Genomic DNA, 17,977 nt, shown 5'->3' on the forward strand with positions numbered 1-17,977 from the left:
GTCTCTATTTTTGTTGCGGTACGTACTATAATAGAGCGAGATACAACTGTGCTAGTGTCGATGTAACTTGATTAGTGCTTACTGCTTACTCTCATGAAACTACGTATGTGAAATAATGGCTATGTGTACAGACACATAACCACAACGCAACATGTATGTAGTTTCGAATAACCGCGTAGCTCACAATCACCGCGTAGTTCCGAATCATCACAATCACTAGTTTCGACGACAGCCCGAAACTAGTTATGCCGTGATTTGGCTTGTAAGCAGTTTCTGAAACTAGTGACGCTACGTAACGCCCATGTCTAGTCAAAAGTAATATTTAGCGTGCGCGGCAAGCGAATACGGCCCAGGGGCCACGCAATATAACAGAAACTTATGAAAATAAATCTAGAAAACATCAAAGTTTCATTTATTTATATATTACATATTTTAATGTGATTAACATTTGGTACAGTTGGAAAGTGTAGTGAGTTCTGAAATAAAATGACTTCCAATGAAGGCCGTGCTCAGTCAAACTTGCATCAGCAAGATTTATCTAAGCTAGTAAGTTCAAACTAGAAAAATAGTATACATTTTCGTTTGTTCACGCAGTAAGCTTTCTAATTTCAGTGTATATGATTAATAAGTAGTGTAAATGAGAAGTTTATATTCTAACCTATAATTTTACAACGTATCAAATTTCTAGTTTTAATGCATGTGATAGAATAAGTAAGAATAGATATTAATCTATAAATATTTATTATAGGATGTAACAAAGTTGTCTGCTCTATCACCAGAAGTAATATCTAGACAAGCGACAATTAATATTGGTACAATCGGCCATGTAGCCCATGGGAAATCAACTGTGGTGAAAGCCATTTCAGGAGTACAAACTGTCAGATTTAAAAATGAATTGGAAAGAAATATTACAATAAAATTAGGTAAGCAAAATTTGGTATTTATTTAAACCACTTGTATATTTCTTAATGTTACCAATGTAATGCTACAATTGTATAATTTACAATTCATGATAATTTAAAATATTCTCAGTTACTAAGTTACTAACTAAGTCTCACTTTTATATTTGTAATAATAGAATCATACATACTAAAGCATGCGTCTACACAAAATATATATTATAAAGGCAATGAAAATTTTAATGCAATAGTTATTAAGGTATAAAAAGTTACAGACGTTATATCAAGAAATTAACATATCAAATAACTTGTACACCAACCAATATCCATATGTTCTTTGAAGAATATCTCTAACAAGTTTGTTTTTCTTTGCTACAAAGACAAACAAATCAACAAGGGTTGCTTGTGCTGATAAGGCTGACTACACCAAAATTTTCTTTTGTTTGTTATATTTTTAAGCTGGTGTAAGGAAATTATTAAACAACTAAATAAATAAGGTGTAAATTTCACCTGTAAATAAATAAAAAATACTTTGTGAATACAAACAAAGTAATACACTTGTCATTAAATCAATGAAACTAAACACAACCAATATGTTTAAATATCCATAAGTTTGATAAAAAAATGTATCTATTAAGTCATAGCTTTATAAAAATTATAAGCTAAATCTCCACACAAACTTCTTGCATATTCAAAATTACAAAAGAGTACAATAAATAAAACTTCTATATACATATGCTTAATAAATAAATGTTTACTGAAATGTTCTTACTGTAAATAAATTTTGTATATTCTTATAACTTTATAACCTGTATATAACATTTAATCACATATAAGATTTTTTATTTGTTCTGTTATCAAAAAAATTAAAAAGAAATATCACTATAATTATCAGTTACTTTGCAATTTACCATGTGAAATAGTAATTAAAACCAGTTGGCTGGATTTCTTTTTCTTTTAAATATTATTCAAATATATAAAATGATAATTAATCTAAATCACATGGTATGTTGCAGAGCCCCTGGCCGAGTCAGTGATAAAATTGTACCGTGACAGAACAGATGAACGAAATGAAACCCTTTTTGCTGAAAAACTGAGAAAAGGAAAAAAGAGGCCATTACATATTGATTTTGATGTGACACCAGAAAAAACATCAACCAAAAAAAGAAGAAAACAAAAGCAAGAACCAGAAGAATTCATTATAGAAAAGATTTTAGATTTCACATTTGAAGCAGGCAAAGTTAAGTTTTATATTAAATGGAAAGGCTGGAACGATAGTGAAAACACATGGGAACCCATTGAAAACCTGGACAATTGTCCTGAAGTATTAAGAGAATTTTTAATTGACAAAGAACTAAAACATTGTCAAGAAATGGAAAAGCTTAAAAAGGAGTTATCCTTTGATAATTTACTTGGTGAAGATAACCTTGTTGATCGGCTTGATGAATTTGAGGTATTAGAACTACCCAAACTCAAAAGTGATCTTATACTCAATTTACTTAGTATGATCCATCTTAAAGAATCTGAAGAACTTTATGCGACTCAGTTAGTTAGAGATACAAGAAACATATTACAATTATATTGCATGTTTAGAAAACGGTGTCAGCAACTTATGGCTTTGAAAAATTGGGAAGAATATTTAAATCAAGTTGATAGATGCAAAAAGTTAAACATTGAAAATAATGTTGACTTGGTTGGTCCACCTGAAAATTTCACATACATTAATGAATCAATTCCTGGTGCTGGTGTAGTTATTCCTAATGAGCCACCAATAGGTTGTGAGTGTGATGCTTGTAATTGTCGATCTAAATCATGTTGTGGCATGCAAGCTGGACTTTTTGCTTACACAGTTACTAAACGACTTCGTGTTGCTCCTGGAACTCCTGTGTATGAATGTAATAAGGCATGTAAATGTTCATCTGAATGTAGCAATCGTGTAGTTCAAACGGGCCGAAACATAAAGCTTACTATATTCAGGACGTCAAATGGATGCGGATGGGGAGTTAGAAGTGAACAAAAAATAAAGCAAGGTCAATTTTTGTGTCAATATGTTGGTGAAGTTATAACTTTTGAAGAAGCGGAGAAACGGGGACGAGAATATGACGCCAATGGATTGACATACTTGTTTGACTTAGACTTTAATTCTGTAGAAAACCCATATGTGCTTGATGCTTGCAATTTAGGAAACATATCACATTTCATAAACCATTCATGCGATCCAAATTTAGGTGTTTGGGCGGTATGGGCAGATTGTCTTGATCCCAACTTACCAATGTTAGCTTTATTTGCAACAAGAGATATTGAAGCTGGAGAGGAAGTATGTTTTGATTATCTCCAGAAGTCATTAGATAATGATGATGACGCTGCTGTCACAGTTCAGAGAGAACAATTAGAAGAAGATCTCAGCATCCCAAGTGCATCTGAAGCAAACATAGCTATTTCTCCTGTTTCACCTACAAAATCTAGATTTGAAGTACAACAGCAAAACAGAGCTATGCTCAGAAATCTTACAGAATGTAAATGTGGGACATTGAAATGTAGAAAATATTTATTTTGACTGTTATACATACTCTATTTTTTATTATTTTAAAATTAGAAGATACAACATGTTTTAAAGTTACTAGTTATTGTAATGCTGTTAATGCACAATATTGTAAAACAGTGAATCTCTTATCATGTTAGTAAGTGGTGAATGAACCCATCTAATGCAGATTTGATATATATACATACATATTTAATTTATTTCAAGTGTAATTGGCTACGTGCTCATCATCAGGGAAAGGTTAATGTCTAATGTACTAAATGAAAATCTTCACATTTATTTAACCAAATAACGCAACGCAACATATGGTAGAGTCATAAAAAGAACTTTCTCACTTTTACGGTCGAGGACTCGTGGCCGCCTTGAAGTTACCTGTAAATTGGTGCGCAGATATTTTAGGATTTTTCTTACTTTTGATTATTTTCTTCCCGAGTCACCAATGCGCAAGACTTCAGAAAGCTTAACTTCAGCTAAACTTCAGGGCAGTAACAACTCGTCGCGACCGACTACGACCGACGACCAATATATTAAGGTAGCCTACCTTAATATATTGGTGTAAAGGTTTTAATCCAAAAATCCTTCATTTTGTGTAACAAAAAATTCGGGGTTCCATGGGTCTGCCATTCTTGAGGCTGGTTGACGTGGCCCATCAACGTGCTTCTGTATTTAACATTTGTTTGTTTTTATTATGTTACAAAACTAAAAATAAATTATAATTATAAAAAAATGACGTCAGTTTTGAAATATCTCTTATTTGTACTTTACGTATAAATAATTTTCTTAACTTGTGTAAAATTCCTTTGTTGATTTGACCAACTTTAAATGAATATTTCTAATTGATGCTGTTCTAAGTTCTTGAATTTAATGTATTATTTAGCAAACAGTTTCATACGAAAATTTTATGAAGTGTAATTTTTATAATGTTTTGTAAGTCCATATTGTGCTTATAAAATATTAAATAGCAAATATTCACAGTTAATGTAAGAATAGTTAAACTTGTAAAGAAGATATATAAGATTGTTTTTTAGCATATAAGTTTAGGTAAGTAGAGGAAACCTTGTTTTATTATACTTCGTTCCTCATTTAACATCCACTTATCGAGTCTTTGCGTACTGAGTGGTGGAGCTTGAACTCGAAATCGAACCTTAGAACTCGAAGTTTACAGTAAGACGCTGTGCCGTTAATAGTTTCTAATAAATACCTTAAATAGTGCCTTTTTTTATATTGGACCAACTTAGATTAATGTCTAACTATTAGTATTTTTAGATGCATATACGTAATGATTTACTCATAAGAATATTTAAACATTTTTGTTTATAAATGTTATTGCAAGCACAATAAATAGAAAATAAATAATTTGTATCAAGAACTTGAATTATTTGATTTCTATACTTAATAATGGAGACATTATTAAGTGTATGAGAATACACTAATTAAATTATTTATATTAATTATCTGCTTTAGCAGTCAATTAATCTAAAGATTAATCACAGAAGAATAATTGAACCCAATTCACATATACATACATATATTATATCCTGCATATTTATATATTTCAATCCTCGAGGCTCCAAATGCATCCGCATTTGAAGGGACAATCGTCTTAGAACACATTTTTTAAATAAAACCTGCATATCAATATGCATTCATTGCAACTTTGTAAAATTATATTAGACGCAATCTAAGTTTGTAAAATGTTGACGCTTATAAAAAAAATGGAATTACGTCATTATTACACCAAATAATTTATATATTCTAGGTATTTATAAATTCAACTCAATATTTTTTTCTTCTAAAAGGTTACGCAAACGCAAAAATTTACAAATGCGACAATCCTAAATGCCCGCGTCCCACGAGCTTCACCTCGGGCGGCTCGTCCAAGGACGACAACTTCCCGTGCCTACGCCCCGCCTGCACGGGCCGCTTCCAACTCGTGAGGCACGTCAGCTTCGTGGACTGCCCCGGCCACGACATCCTCATGGCCACCATGCTTAACGGTGCTGCCGTGATGGACGCCGCGTTGTTGCTTATTGCTGGTATGTTATCTTTTTTGTAGCCTGGGATAAGAAAAAATAGATAAAACTACTTCAAACACATGTCGATTGAAAAGAAAAATATACGTATGATATGCATGTTTCCTACGGAAATGTGCGGATAGTGAATATCTAAAAACTACTGAACCGATTTTAGTAAAATTTTGAGCTTAGGTTTATGAAATCTTCCTATATTGATTATCCCAAGCAAATAATATTTATTCATATAAATATAATATATTTTTTTCGGTCTTACACCATACAATTTATGTACTTTGTATAAAAAATAAATTTAAAACACAAAAAAAAATTAAATAACTTCACGGTGTATCCCGCACACAGAAGCGTAGGCAGAGGGAGCCTAGTATTAAGACACTCCGTTCTCCATTTTCTGCCGAATTCTGGAGGCATTACGTGTTGAGGGGCATAACTCAACGCCGCACTTTGCCTCGACACCAGAGAGAAGAAATGGTAATATAAACGTAAATAAATATTTCACTTCCTCGAGTGGGGATCGAACCTATAACCGTCGGTTTACAGCCACGCCCTTATGCCGCTGCGCCACGACGACTTAACACTAACAATCATAAATATTTCAGGTAACGAATCCTGTCCTCAACCTCAAACTAGTGAGCATTTGGCTGCCATAGAGATTATGAAATTGAAGCATATTATTATACTACAAAACAAAATAGATTTAGTGAAGGAAGGCCAAGCAAAAGAACAACACGAGCAAATAACTAAGTTCGTCCAAGGAACGGTCGCCGAGGGAGCCCCCGTCATACCCATATCTGCTCAGCTTAAATATAATATTGAGGTAAACAATATGACATATTTTTTTAGCTTCACGCTCTATCCTGCATTTAGCGCTTGATTCCCTCTGGAATGCTGTTCCGGAAATTGGCCCCGACATACAGAAAGACAGACACAAATGTCAAAATAGTTTATTTGTGTTTTAGTTTTAGTATCGGGTAAATAACTATATGTAGATACTTGAAAAGACATTTATTTTGACGAAGACAGACACTTTATTGGAATCGTTTGCGCTTCTTTCACGGGAACGGCATATAGTGTCAAATATTTCAAACTCATACAACATATTTACTTAAAAAAATTAATCAAGATTCGCCAACAGTTTCGACGTTTTCAACTTCACCGTCAATACCTGCGAATCTATTTCGTTAATGAGGCGTGTGCGATGTTTTGATAGGTTAGTGTCTGTGTGCAAATTAACAAATGGCATTTTATTTTACAACATTAACTTTATTATTTATTTTGTTTGAAACAAAAAACACTTTTGTTATCAAAATCTCTTTTGTGTTAATTGTATCAGGTTTTTAAACACTAGTTAAAACTGTGCTTTCACTTCACGTCACAAATATTTGTAAAGAGAATTGTACGAATGTGTTTGTACGCACACAGGTGCTGTGCGAGTACGTCATGAAGAAGATCCCGGTGCCCATCCGCGACTTCACGTCGCCGCCGCGCATGATCGTCATCCGCTCCTTCGACGTCAACAAGCCCGGCTGCGAGGTCGACGACCTGCGCGGCGGCGTGGCCGGCGGCTCCATACTACAGGTATGTATATATGTATATCACATTATGTTATTTGTCTGTAATTAAAAAAAATGTGTTTTTTACCTACAAAAAATACTATATTGCTTACTGCTGCAACCATATACAATATTAACATACACGGGTGTTCAGGGCGTGCTGGCGGTGGGCATGGAGATTGAGGTGCGCCCGGGGCTGGTGAGCAAGGACGCGGAGGGGCGGCTCACGTGCCGGCCCATCTTCTCGCGCATCGTGTCGCTGTTCGCGGAGCAGAACGAGCTGCAGTACGCGGTGCCGGGCGGGCTCATCGGCGTCGGCACGCGCATCGAGCCTACGCTGTGCCGCGCCGACCGCCTCGTGGGGCAGGTACTGTGTATTCCTTTTAGTGTTTTGTATTCCACGTGTTAGTGTGGTAGGTAGAAAAACCCCTGGTTTTAATAATCCGTTCCTCGCGCTTCGACCAATTTTTGAGTCATTAAGTCTGCTGGCTGGCTGATCTTGACGCGGCGTTTTGTCTTCTAACTACAACGAAGAGATAAAAATAATTTATTTTTTAATTTTAGACGAGCGAAAAGAGCATAAAATTTGACAGTTATAGTTTACTAGCGGCCCACACGCGGCTTCGCCCGCATACTTACATTATATTTTCTCTTAAAGTATACGCCCAAATTACATGCTATTTAATAAGATTATTATCATGAAATTTCCTTCATGATGAAATAACTTTCGCTTGTAAGTTTTCAATGTACAAGTGAAATAAAAGTCGATGGAATATCACATTACAATTTTCAATTGTTTTTTGTCACAAAATGGTTTACTGTCACTTATTTATAAGAGATGTTGCTGTTGTCGCGGACTTTTTTTTGGTCTAATTCAATTAAATATGTTTGTCATACAACATATGTTAACTGGGTGCACCGCACGCACTTAATACGCACCGTACGCACCGTAATGTTATATAGCCTATAATAGCAGTTCTGAAGAATGCAGCCTTCATACAAAACAAAAAAAGTAAATCGGACCAGTAGATCAAGAGATCTTAGCATTTAAACAAACTCTTCTGCTTTGTGTTACATTAGTATAGTTATAGAGAAGGAGTGCAAACTGCTGATATGTTATGTTTTATGCATAGATATATTTTTTTATTGTATTGGGGTAAACAAACAGTGCACAACATATAAATAAAAGAACAACAACATATATAACAAAATATATAAATGTAAAACCAACACCGTTTACTACAGATTCCAAGAAATCGTTAAATTATATTATTATATAATGTCCGTAACAACACCCTACAACAAGCGAGGTTCTCTAGTTTTTTATAAATGAATCGCAATTTTTGACCAATTTGCTTTCAGGTTCTTGGCGCCGTCGGAGCGTTGCCAGGTATCTTCGTGAAGCTTGAAGTGTCATACTATCTCCTCAAGCGGTTGCTAGGAGTGCGCACGGAAGGAGATAAGAAGGCCGCTAAGGTTCAAAAACTAACTAGGAATGAGGTGAGGAAACAAGAATGTAGGACACTTTCCAACATATGATTTATACACATATTATAATTTACTGAAAAAAAAAATACATTTGCTTAGAAAAAAGATATGGCCGTTTATATAGCAAAAAACGCGTATTTCGACACTATAAAGGGAATCAAAATGTGGCAGCTGCTAGCTGCATCTACAGGTAGTACTAGTTTCGAAAAAATCTGAAACTATACATATGTGGTTAAATACTAAAAAATAATAGACGCTAGTTCAAGTGAGGTATCATATGAAAGGGTGCTGGCTAAGCTAAGCCTTAATTTCAGAAAAATCTCGAGAACTCCAATTTTTGTACGGAACCCTCAGTGGGCGAGACCGACTCGCACTTGACCGATGTTTTTTTTATGTTTCAATCTCAATTTTTTGTTAGTAAATATTGAGAGGTGGACACCAGATTATTCTAGCACGGACCAATCGCCATAGCAGAATAGGCAAAAAAAACCTAGAGTTAAGACACTCCATTCCCCTCGTACAATTATCAAGACAACACGCGTTTCGTGGCGACACTTAATGCCGTGCCGTCTTTCAGAGCACGAAAAAGAAAATAATAGTCGACAAAGAAAATAAAATATATATATTATTTTCTTCCCGAGTGGAAATCTAACTCACTAACGGTGTGGTCCCTTACCGGCCCCGAAAGTAAATATATATTTATTTGCATTGTTCCAGGCATTGCTTGTTAACATCGGGTCTCTCAGCACCGGTGGAAGGGTGATCGCAACGAAGGCTGATTTGGCGAAAATAGCTCTCACGAGCCCCGTCTGTACTGAGATAGGAGAAAAGGTGGCTTTGAGTAGAAGAGTTGAAAACCACTGGAGGTCATTGTTTTTGCTTATTTATATGACTTTTTTTAGATTCACACTGTATTCCGCCAACAGCAGTGTATTCAGAGGGAGCCTAGTACTAAGACACTCCGTTCTCCACTTTCCGCCGAGTTTTAGTTAGATAGATTCGTTGAAACAGAAGTCAACGTCGCGATTTGTTTTGTTACCAAAGCAAGGAAATGAAAATATTAAGTGGGAATCAAACGTAAAACCATCGGGTTTATAGTCACTGCTGTGCCATCACGATACGATTTCTATAGGCTAATCAATAAAATGTAACATTTGGTGACAAGAGGTGAGGGACCTCTTAAATTTTCATTTTCATTTGGTGTCACATTCATGTATGGATGGCCCTTATAGAATGATGGCTTATTTTCATCCCCAGTATTCATAACATAGCAGAATTAAATGTTAAGATTCCATTTTGATTAGCAGAAGTCGACACATCACCACTCACTTATATACTACAGGGAAAAAATATCTCCTTTAAAATAATAGTCCCAATTACTATTTAACACTGCCATTGTGCCACAATGGCCTAAGAACATGACTTGTTAGTTATTTTATCAATAAGATAATATTTTTTTTCCATAAAACTATATATAATTGTTAATTTACAGATTGATTGGTTGGGGACAGATCCAAGGAGGTGAAACTATTGAACCTGGAAAGAACTAAATACACTGTATCTTTTATAATCCATCATATATAATAATAAAAACTTATTGTTAAAGAGTGTTTTATTAAAAAAATATATAGATATTAGGAGTAAATAATTTATTTCATTTGTTCATTTACATCAGAGTTACTTATCAGCTTGTTAGGCCATATATATAAAGGTGTTGATATCCTCGTCGTCACGACGCATATATTTGTGTTCAATCAGCCATTCTAGTTGCTCTTTGATCATCTTCTTGGAAGGTAGGAACATATTCTTTAATATCTCGACAAGTTCACTCTGAAAAGAAACATAATTACAAATTAAAATGTCACACTAAATTCATGATTTTTGACCTTTCCTCCGTCCTCGTGTGACGTAATATTTTCTTTGCAATCAAAATCAAATTTGTTTGTATATTGTATTTTGAAATATGAAGAATTGAAGGTATTTGTACTGAATGAAAGCTTGTGTGCTTGAGGCTAGTCGTGGCGCAGGAGCACAACCATGTGACTGTGACCGAGACAGGTGATGGGTTCGATCCCCCTCTCAAGGAAATGAAATATATAATATTTTCAAAGAGCTTTTGCGCGGCATTGAGTTCCGCCACTCAGCACCCAACACTTCCAGAATTCGGCGGAAAGTGGGGAGAGGAGTTAGGCTCCCTCTGCCTACCCATGTATACCACGTGAAGCTGAAATAAAATTTATATCATCCCGAAAATAACAATGGTACAGAAAATTTGTAAAAATCTCGAACCTCTTGAAAACCGCTCACTAACCTATTTATATTGTTAAAGGGGTGTGAAGAAACAGTTTAAATGTTAAAAAAAAAAGTTAATAACAGACTAGATAGCTAAATTAAAAAATATTAATATAAATGCAATTATTATATACTTATTAATATTTGGCAACTTATTTGTCTTTAAAAATGTATAAAATTTTACGTAACGGAACTAACCCGCGCTTCTTGTAAACTGTATAATTTTTCATCTATAAAAAGTATACATTATTCATGTTTAGATAATAATTTTACATATTAAATATATATGATAGTCATTCCAACCTGTAAAGCAGTGTTTGTGATGCGCTTTCTCATCTTTAGTATTTTTATGATGGCTTCTTGTGTTCTAAGAATCCTTAGTTGCACAATGGAATGATTATCTTCTAATTGTGACCGTTCTGTACTGAGTTGAAGTCTTCCAATTAAATTAATTTTCCCTCTTCTTTGTGGCTTCCCATTTTTAATAAGGGCAAATTCCTGATTAACCCAAAATATTGTATTTTCTGAAAAATCTTTAGGATTTTGAACGAGAGGTTCATAACACAGCAGTTGACGTTTTAATTTAGGAAATGCCACCAGTGACCATAAAGTCCTTCTTAGTTCTGGATCAGGTAATTCCGTAGCTAGTCTTAAGTTTTCGTAAGTGACTCTCTCCATTGGTCTTTGATTCCAAGCAAAAAGGACTGCCATTTGAAAAGTGGTTACATCTAAATCAAATCTACCAACTGAATTGGCAAATGTTATAGTACCATTGCTCATATGATGATACCATTGTAACTTTCTTCCAGAGTGTTTCTTTTTATAAAATTCTTCTACTTCTGGTATATAATCTTCTAATTCTAAAGGAAGACTTACAGTAACTCGCTCTGACCCTCTGGCCCAAGCGCCTGCATTAAGAATTTTGATATTAATAGCATCATGCCTTGTAGTTTCACCCCTGAATTGTGTGTTAAGATCTTCACTGACTTTAATATCTTGGAACATGCGGGCCAATTTATTAACATAATCCGCTGGCATGCCAACTTCTCTAAGCCACTCAACCATATCTTCTTCTTTTTCAGAATCAGCACTAGAGTCTAATATCAGGCGTCTCGTTAAATGTGCTTTGTGGTACCTCATAAAGACATCCTTGTTTTCAATGTATTTTAGCACTAATAAAACATCTTTTAATCTGGATTCTATTTGATCACTAGTTAATCTTTTACTAAGAGGTGTCTTACGTAACAACATATCACAGTAATTAGCAAGAAGCTCCGGGCATTTGCTTTCGGGAGCTGTGCCCTTACTTCCTCTTATTAAGGCTGAGGATGGTAGTTCTAATTTGAACACCGTAGTATCATTCACAACACACTTATAAGCCTTGTCCCTAGCAGTAAGGAATCTAGGATCGTCCATGAAAGCGTCTTTAACTAATGTACTAAATCTTTTAAACAGATCTAACAATCTCTCCACATACTTTTCAGAATCAGTTGTAATGATATCGGCTGACGCGACCATATCCGCTAAGCCAGCGGATACAATATGAGCTTCTAAGTCTCTTAATATAGGAGTCACACCTTCGGGAACTCTATCTAAGAGGCGAAACATCATTTGAAGCTTCTCAGTCTCACCAGCCTTGATTAAAGGCGCACTTTCAGCGATCAATGTAGGTAAATGTTCTCCAATGAGGACTTTTTCACAACACTGAGTGAGTGACGCGACACTCCCACTGCCCGGTTCTAAGTATCTATGGGCCCTAGCCTCTTCTTCTTTGAGTCTTTGATCTGAATATCTCATATAAGACTGTACTCCATTAGACAACAAGTGCTCACTCGCTTTTAATTTATAAAACTCTTCTGTTGCTTGCATATAAGCTGCTTCAAAGTTCTCTCTGTAGATTTGTAATTTATCAATAGAATTTGAGCATAGATTAACTGAAAATAAAAATATAGTTTAATAATATATTTTGTTATTAAATGAATAATTTACATTTTATAGTTGATGTTATCACAGATCTATACCTACTACTCAAAACAAAATAAGAACCCCACTTGGTATTTTTGGTGTACCATTAAGAATAATGTAAAAGTAACATTATTGCAATCATGATGTTCTACTGTTAATTGAATTGTTTAGTATTTATAAAAAAAATAAGTTAATTTACATAATGGAAATCATTTAAAAAACCATGTTAAAAAGAATATTGTGGTACATGGGCACAAGCATGTGACTGTAAATGCGACAGGTTGCGGTTTCGATTCTCATTCAATAAATGTGATATAATATTGCATTCCTCGTTCTGGTAACTGAGCAAAGTTCGGCGTGGAGTTCCACCACTTAACAAGCAATGCCTCCCGAAATTGGCGGAAAGTGGAGAGCGGAAGTGTCTTAATGGGAATGATGGATACTGGTTTCCTAGGTTCCTTCTGCTGTGTGCGGGATACATCGTGAAGCTAAAAGAATATTTTTCTTAACAACAAATAGAAATAGCTTGTTCAGTCATTTGACTATTGAGTATGGCTTTCTTTTTTTTTATGGAAAAGACAAGGCAAACGAGCGTTTGGGTTACCTGATAGTAAGTGATCACCGCCGCCCACGACTCCGTAACACCAGAAGAGCTAAAGGTGCATTGCCGGCCTTTAAGGTGGAGATAGACGCGCTTTTTGAAGGTACTCATGTCATATCAAATCTTTCTTGGCAGTTCTTTCTTACACTCTTTTGAAACCTGGAATGCATGATTTCTATCAAACAATCTTTTGTAGGAACTTCCTTAGATGTGATACACAACTGTAGAATGGCCTACCTATAGTTTTTCCAGTTTAATGTGACATGGGTACCTTTAAAAAGTGCATCATTCCCATTTTTAAGGCCGGCATTGGACATTTAGCACCTCGGGTGTTACATAGGATCGAGAATGGTGACAATCACTATCCATACCATAATCTAAGGTAACCTGAACACTCATTTGCTGTCTTTCCATTCAACAAATCTGGTTTCTACTGGTATATCTTCCCAAACTCTTTTTAGTGTCAATCAACTGTAACTGTAGCATTCCTGTTTGCCATCGCTAACTTATTTAGACAGTTTAAGTCAGGACCGATCACTGGCCACATTAATTCTGATGTGTAACCCCAATAAGCTCAAAAGTGTTTTCAGTCAACTTTCTACTGACAGGAGAATAAAACATGATGACACTAAATAAAAGTAGTATGCACAGCCAGCTTAAATCAGCCAAATGCAAGTCAGTGTATGAACTAACTTGCTATATGTTATATTGTGAGCCTATAGTGGCCTGCATTGGATTCCTAAGTCAGAGCTCTTTACAACATTTCCAATTCTCAAAGCGTTTATACTTCTTCTAGAAAATTAAGGCTATAAAACAGCATAATAAACATGCAGGACACATGCAGTATTATGTTGTTGGGTACAACATCTTAGATTGTTACTACTCTGGTTGCAGTAATAGTGTCCATATATCTATGGGCATGTTGCATTATGCAATATTCTTAAGAAATATATTTTTATCTGAGAATAACAATGCTACAACAACCTCCACAAAAAAGGGGAAACAAAAAATTTGAATACAATTTTTAAATACCAATACCACATCAAATAGTTTAAATAACAAAAAGAAGTAATATTTTTATTATTATTTTCATTAGATTTCCATTAAGTACATTGCATAAATATATTAATACACAGGTTCTTATTTGTTTTAAGTAATGAATAATACCATGTAAAGACACTTACCATATGACTCTCTTACACCTATAACAAGTTGTGAGTCAAACGATTCTCCATTCCTTTCAGCTTGTACTAATTTCATGGCCGAATCTTGCAATCTCTGCTTAATATCCACGAAAATACTTTGGTTCCACGAGTCCAACATCAACTTTCGAACTAAACTATCTTCTATATTATTATTATTATTCTTTTTTTGGGAATTTGATGCGTTAGAACTTGTACCTTTGCTTATATTATTAATGGAATTTTCTAATTGGCGAAATGGTGTGGGTAGATAATTACACTGTGTAAAAAACTTTCCCCATTCAGCTATATAAGCCTTTAAAAGTGCTTGATCTTCACGTTGCGCCAGTACACGAGCTTGAGCCTGTTTTATATACATCATTATATCTTGTTGAAGTGCATCTCTTAATTTATGTGGTCCTCTATCATCCCATAAGCAGACTGAGTGTACAGCTACAAAAAGATCTTGCCATTCCGTTTGTGTTACTGTTTCTTGTTTAAGCAATTTTAAAACTATAGGACGCATCGATGGCCATTTGTCCTCAAATGTAACTTGTCCTTTATCCTGAAAAATTTAATGTAAATAAGTTACCTTCAAAATTAAAAATTGTGTTACTTTTTAGTGGAATTTAATGACGTACCTTTAACATTGTTAGTAAGATCTATTTGCAATTATGAGTTCAAGAAACACGATGTAAAATTCTATTACCATAATATTTTAGAGAATACTGCGTTACTTATGGTAATTTTAATTTTGCAAAAATGACTGGAAGCTATACTTTTGCCATATCTGCCATATTGTTATTTTTGAAATTTAAGTGTTGCTAGAAGTCCCTGAATTTTTACCTAATATACATTTGATTTTTTTATTATTTATTTCAACTAATAAATAAAAGGTAAAATAATTCTCAATAACTACATATTATAAGAATAATTTAACAACAACAATTTCTTAATAAAAATAAATACAACATCAATAGAACAGTGAAGTAACATTGACTGAATAATATGGATTATACATACTATCGATTCTATGCCATTGTAGTAATGGTTAAACGTAATAATAACTATAAGAAGAAAATATCAAGAAATTAAGTGAAATAATAGGTTCATTAATCAAAATTATAATTATCTTCTTTGGTAACCCGAATAAAATTCCTAATATTTAAATTCTAATCCAAGTTCTGTTTTTCTTTAATAATCGATAAAGAAATAGTACTATAACATCGATAAATTTTGTTTCAATGAACGATAAATTAAAAAACTATATCGTATATTCGTAAACGACAAAGCTACATAAGCATAAATTGCAAATAATTGTAAGCTAGAACATAAAAAAACACATTTTATAAAAAAACACATATTAGAAAAAAATAACACTATTGACATAATTTTTTAATTATTTCATGTAGAATTCTCAAAAATATCAAGTCATTGAATATCTGTCAATTCAATTTCAAAATTATGACATTATCACATTAGTAATAAACAAATAAATAAAGCCGTATAATATTTTAGAAATTTTGATTAATATCTACGAACGCTACATTTCAAATCTTTTACGTTCTATAGCAATGGGAACATTTGGAGAAATTGTTGAACCAGTTAGTAGGAGTGTTTGGGAAGACTGGGATGAAATAATTACTGACAATCAGAGAGACAGGTTTGTTATAATAATGAAAATTATATTTTGTTTCATGATCACACCATGTCTTGCAATTTTAAGATTATAAGTACGTTACTCCATTACAAAAGTCCGTTTATTCTGCGCTGGGTGCCAGAACACCCTTTTTGAGTCCCGGATAATGTTCATCATGAATTCCTGAATCGAATTCGAACCCACAGTAGTCCTATGGCATCTACTAGACTACTACAGTATCTATCAGACATGACTCGGTTGTAATGAATCATTATCAGAATTGTTAAATGTTAATACAATTTACCTTTTCAGTTTGCAGTGGAAAGTACCTTTACAAATACCAGATAGTATTGAAATACTATATATATTAGAAGGAAAATTACTTTCAGATTATATAAAAGGACAACCAGTACATCATTTAAAACTGGTCAATTCCATTCCAGAAGCAGCTGCAAATTTGTATAAAATAAAATGTGATGATTTTGTTTTTACCATAAAGGACTATAATTTACTGCAAAGTAGTGAAATCGTAGAACTTTTGAAACCAATATTATGTAAATGTGGAGATGTTATAACTATACAAACAAAGCCTCTACCAGAATATCAGACAGAAAATCCTTCAACACATACAGTGGTTATAAGACAAATTTCTACTACTGCACAAAGTAAATTTAAGAAATTAGGTTGTAATTATGATAAATTAGAGCAACCAAACATTTTATCTGGAATTTCTGCAGGAGGTATGTACTTAATTTTTAATTTCTCAAATATGTCAATATATCTTTAAGCTTATAAGATTATTTGTGACACCAACCTAAGCATCTTTGATTACATATAAATACAAGATTCATGCTGTATCCCATAAATAGCAGGATAGATGTATTGGAACAGTCTATGTTTCTCTCTTAACTTCATGCTGTATCTCTCAGGAGGGGTAGCCAGAGAGAACAAAGCACCAAATGCAATGGTAATCCCTAGTGGACATTAATATCTGCTTTCACACTTAACAGATTTGTTTATGAGAGCAGCAGAATTAAAATAGTTCATTCCTCTGTATGTGCACACCTACAACCAACAAGTTTAGTGACAATGTTCCACAAAGGTATATTATAAATAAATGATTTCAAATAGCTAGAAATTACTGAACCCAATGTATTACCATGAGAATATACTTAAATGAATGGTCAAACCTATAAGAATTTTATTTTATTTGTGTTAAAAAATATGTTACTACTATGTTTACCTTTGTGGAAATAAAAATCACGGGTTCATAATTATTATTATTCATAATGAACATATTTATTTCAGCTTTATGTTTAAGAGAGCATACAAATATGTCAGCTATTGCTTTGGTTTATTATATTGAGCATATTGAAGACTTTCAGAGCAATCCAATAAAGAAACTATTGGAAAAACTCCAAATAATTCAAGACAGCAATATCAAAGGAAGTACATTGTTAACATCTAATTTGTACATTTAATAAAAAGTATATATTGTGTATTATATTTTATTTCTTGAATTCATAAACAATTCTTATATTTAAAAATAACATAAAATGACATATCAACATAATTATTATTATTAAAATATATTACAATAAAAGTAATAACAAAACAAATCTTACAGGAATATATACAGATTAGCACAGCCTATTGAATCGCAGAATAGTTATAGCAAAGAATATATGTATACATATTTTGTGGCATGATCTTATGATCATTTTTAAGCCTGCAGTATTATTATTATTATTTCTTCATATTATTAGCAAATTATTTTTCAATAT

The 17,977-nt window shown here is 33.6% G+C and overlaps 3 protein-coding genes across 4 annotated transcripts; 2 read left to right on the forward strand and 1 right to left on the reverse strand.

Moving 5' to 3' along the window:
• The first annotated feature begins 327 nt into the window (after positions 1-327).
• Positions 328-10,120, forward strand: LOC146529279 (eukaryotic translation initiation factor 2 subunit 3-like). 2 transcript variants are annotated; one of them, XM_085201536.1, is made up of 9 exons: positions 328-546; positions 749-923; positions 5,241-5,477; positions 6,074-6,291; positions 6,897-7,052; positions 7,182-7,394; positions 8,390-8,527; positions 9,233-9,381; positions 10,008-10,120. In XM_085201536.1, the coding sequence occupies exons 1-9, from the start codon at positions 487-489 to the stop codon at positions 10,063-10,065; spliced, it is 1,404 nt and encodes a 467-aa protein (XP_085057662.1). In that variant the 5' UTR covers positions 328-486; the 3' UTR covers positions 10,066-10,120. The 2 variants fall into 2 exon arrangements, with proteins under 2 accessions (XP_085057662.1, XP_085057661.1); XM_085201535.1 differs by lacking the exons at positions 5,241-5,477; positions 6,074-6,291; positions 6,897-7,052; ... (2 more) ...; positions 9,233-9,381; positions 10,008-10,120 and adding an exon at positions 1,916-4,810 and having other exon boundaries at positions 337-546.
• A 23-nt stretch (positions 10,121-10,143) lies between these two features.
• Positions 10,144-15,361, reverse strand: Cul5 (cullin 5). Its single transcript, XM_085201534.1, has 4 exons — positions 15,196-15,361; positions 14,558-15,119; positions 11,111-12,741; positions 10,144-10,345 (listed from the first exon to the last, which is right to left on the reverse strand). Exons 1-4 carry the CDS (start codon positions 15,202-15,204, stop codon positions 10,208-10,210), a joined length of 2,340 nt encoding a protein of 779 aa, XP_085057660.1. The 5' UTR covers positions 15,205-15,361; the 3' UTR covers positions 10,144-10,207.
• Positions 15,362-15,989: 628 nt separating this feature from the next.
• Positions 15,990-17,692, forward strand: PSMG1 (Proteasome assembly chaperone 1). Its single transcript, XM_085201538.1, has 3 exons — positions 15,990-16,217; positions 16,506-16,933; positions 17,502-17,692. The coding sequence occupies exons 1-3, from the start codon at positions 16,129-16,131 to the stop codon at positions 17,672-17,674; spliced, it is 690 nt and encodes a 229-aa protein (XP_085057664.1). The 5' UTR covers positions 15,990-16,128; the 3' UTR covers positions 17,675-17,692.
• The last annotated feature ends 285 nt before the right edge of the window (positions 17,693-17,977 follow it).

The sequence above is a fragment of the Heliconius melpomene genome, chromosome 18 (assembly GCF_056956725.1).
Source record: "Heliconius melpomene rosina isolate 202511_hmr_F chromosome 18, ASM5695672v1, whole genome shotgun sequence".
Taxonomy (NCBI): domain Eukaryota; kingdom Metazoa; phylum Arthropoda; class Insecta; order Lepidoptera; family Nymphalidae; genus Heliconius; species Heliconius melpomene.